This window comes from Cupressus sempervirens, chromosome 1 (genome assembly GCF_028749045.1).
Source record: "Cupressus sempervirens isolate cs-2001-9-10 chromosome 1, ASM2874904v1, whole genome shotgun sequence".
Classification (NCBI taxonomy): domain Eukaryota; kingdom Viridiplantae; phylum Streptophyta; class Pinopsida; order Cupressales; family Cupressaceae; genus Cupressus; species Cupressus sempervirens.
In genome coordinates, this window is record NC_143118.1 from 129,432,853 (window position 1) to 129,435,129 (window position 2,277).

Below are 2,277 nucleotides of genomic sequence, written 5' to 3' on the forward strand. Positions count from 1 at the left end.
CATAATGTCTATATTTTATTAATATAAGGAAAATTTGATTTGCAAATAAAACAAAGCAATGATTACACCAAAAATTGTAACTCTTAATAGACTTACACTACATTAGTAAATTCGCAAAAGCTTGAAATGTGCATCTATAAGAAATATGGAAACTAAAAAGGTGGAAGGACACTTATCAAATTCTTTTCCTTTCCCAATAGATATAAATATATATATATCTCTGATTTAAAAAAGGAAAAAATCATTCTTAAATTATGTTGGACTTACCATTCTAAACATTGAACATAAAAAAGATGAGTGCATATAATTTTTTCATATATATATGTGAAGTCAATATTAAGACAAATACAACCTAATTACAACCCTATAATTGAAATTACTTATAGAATAAATCCCCACTACTTAAGAATCTCATTTATTTAAAACCACCACCATAGTAAAATCTAATTATAGAAAGTTTAACCACCAATTCCAATTCCACAATAAACATCCCTATGAAAGTTTAGTCTCCACACTTAAAAGACACAATAGTTTTAGCTCATTTTAACTCAACCCCTTAAAACCTAAATTATACTACGAATACAAATTAGATGCACCAAAGAGTATATTGCCATCTATGCTTTAGCATTTGCTCGTGAAAGAGTTAAAATATAAAATGCTGATTTTATTGATTTAGATTTTCTGGATACATTCCCATACACACAGACTTGGTACTGAAAATGATATCAATATTATTTACATTGATGTCTGAGCATCTTTATATAGTCTTATTTTCCCTTACAGCAACTACTTAGGGGAATAACTTCCCACAACTATATATTAACTAATTTTATTTATCTAATCTAAACACAGAAACTGACCTAATTAATGTAATAAATCTAACAGCTCGTACGCCTCCTGCCTTGTCTGGTGCACTTTGGCCAGGTTGTCGGCTTGTTCCCATCATCTTCGGCTTGTTCCCATCATCTTCGGTCTGATAATCAGAGCCCATGGATTGGTGGGAGGCTAACTGCTCATATATTTTGCACCAATCTTTGCCATCCCACACTTTCTCAGTAAGATACTTTTTGAAATGGAAAGTGTGCTTCTTTGGTGTAGCATGCACTATAGCTTTCTTAAGTTTCCATCTATCATTGCCCTCAACCTTGAAGTATAAATAACATACATCTCCCTCCAAACAAGGGCCACTCAAATTGAACATATCTTTTTTGCCTGGTTTTAGAGAGATTTCTTCTATTCCCTCATTCAGATGCTGCTTTAATACCTCAGTTCCATTTTGGTCTTGGAACCTCACATGGACCGGATCTTTGGTTCCTTGATCACGATGGAACAATCCTTTGCTTTCAGTCTTTACCTCCAGTGTATATGAACACTTTCCCTGCCAATGTAATTGTAGGGCTATAATTAGTATATGAATTGATATCTTAAGACTCAACCCAAGCTTTAGGATTCATGGGAAATTATCAATTGGTTATATGGAAGTCTATTCAAATTAAACATGGCAATGGAAATGAACACTGAAGCTTACAGTTAAAAAGAGATTAAAAAAGAGATCTGGGGTTCTTATTTTTGTTTTGGATTCGATTGTACTGTTTTTCTTATCAATGTTTTGAGAATCATATTATGTGATCTATCATCCAAATCCACAACATTGATGAAAAACAAGACAATTGAATTCAAAACCACAGATAAAAATCATCATAGATTGCTGAATTCAAAACCAGAGATAAAAATCATCATAGAGTGCTGAAAACTGATAAAATTAAGATTCAAAAGCAATCTAACCTTTTGCACAGCACAGATGGGTTGGAGTAAAGCCCAATTTAGAAGAAGAAACTCCATGAATTCAAACAATGGCAGCCTCCTCGCCATTTCTGCAGATCAAATCTGACAGAAGACAATGAAATTGAGAGGTCGGTGTGAGTAAGAATTGCTCAAATTGTTATTATAATAGTGAAAGCCTGATTGCTTTAGCTCAAGCAGATGGGAATAAGAATAAAAGGAAAGAAAAATCATGAATAGCTATACAGGAAAAGAAAAAGAACAAATGAAGAAATTATGACCCACTTCAATACTCTCTGACTCTAATGATTCCCTGAATATAGAAGCATTTGGAGAGGACTTGATAGAGGAAAATATATCTATAGAAAAATAACACTCGCAGAACAATGATTTGAACGCAAGGTACCAAGATTCTATAAGGAAGAACAAAATGCCAATATATTTCCTTAGATGGGCCATACTTGTTTTTCCCTTAAGGGACCTCACATCATATAA

General features: G+C 32.9%; 1 protein-coding gene across 1 annotated transcript; it reads right to left on the reverse strand.

Moving 5' to 3' along the window:
* Positions 1 to 643: 643 nt before the first annotated feature.
* LOC149576504 (embryo-specific protein ATS3A-like) lies at positions 644 to 1,974 on the reverse strand. The gene is made up of 2 exons (XM_089816203.1): positions 1,786 to 1,974; positions 644 to 1,378 (listed from the first exon to the last, which is right to left on the reverse strand). Exons 1-2 carry the CDS (start codon positions 1,870 to 1,872, stop codon positions 830 to 832), a joined length of 636 nt encoding a protein of 211 aa, XP_089672329.1. The 5' UTR covers positions 1,873 to 1,974; the 3' UTR covers positions 644 to 829.
* Positions 1,975 to 2,277: the final 303 nt, after the last annotated feature.

What these genes read in the sequence shown, in the direction of transcription:
- LOC149576504 (XM_089816203.1), bottom strand. Translation starts at nt 1,872, where the DNA reads ATGGCGAGGAGGCTGCCATTGTTTGAATTCATGGAGTTTCTTCTTCTA. An exon ending in CCATCTGTGCTGTGCAAAAG is followed by an intron (nt 1,379 to 1,785) that starts GTTAGATTGCTT and finishes TTACATTGGCAG; the next exon opens with GGAAAGTGTTCATATACACT.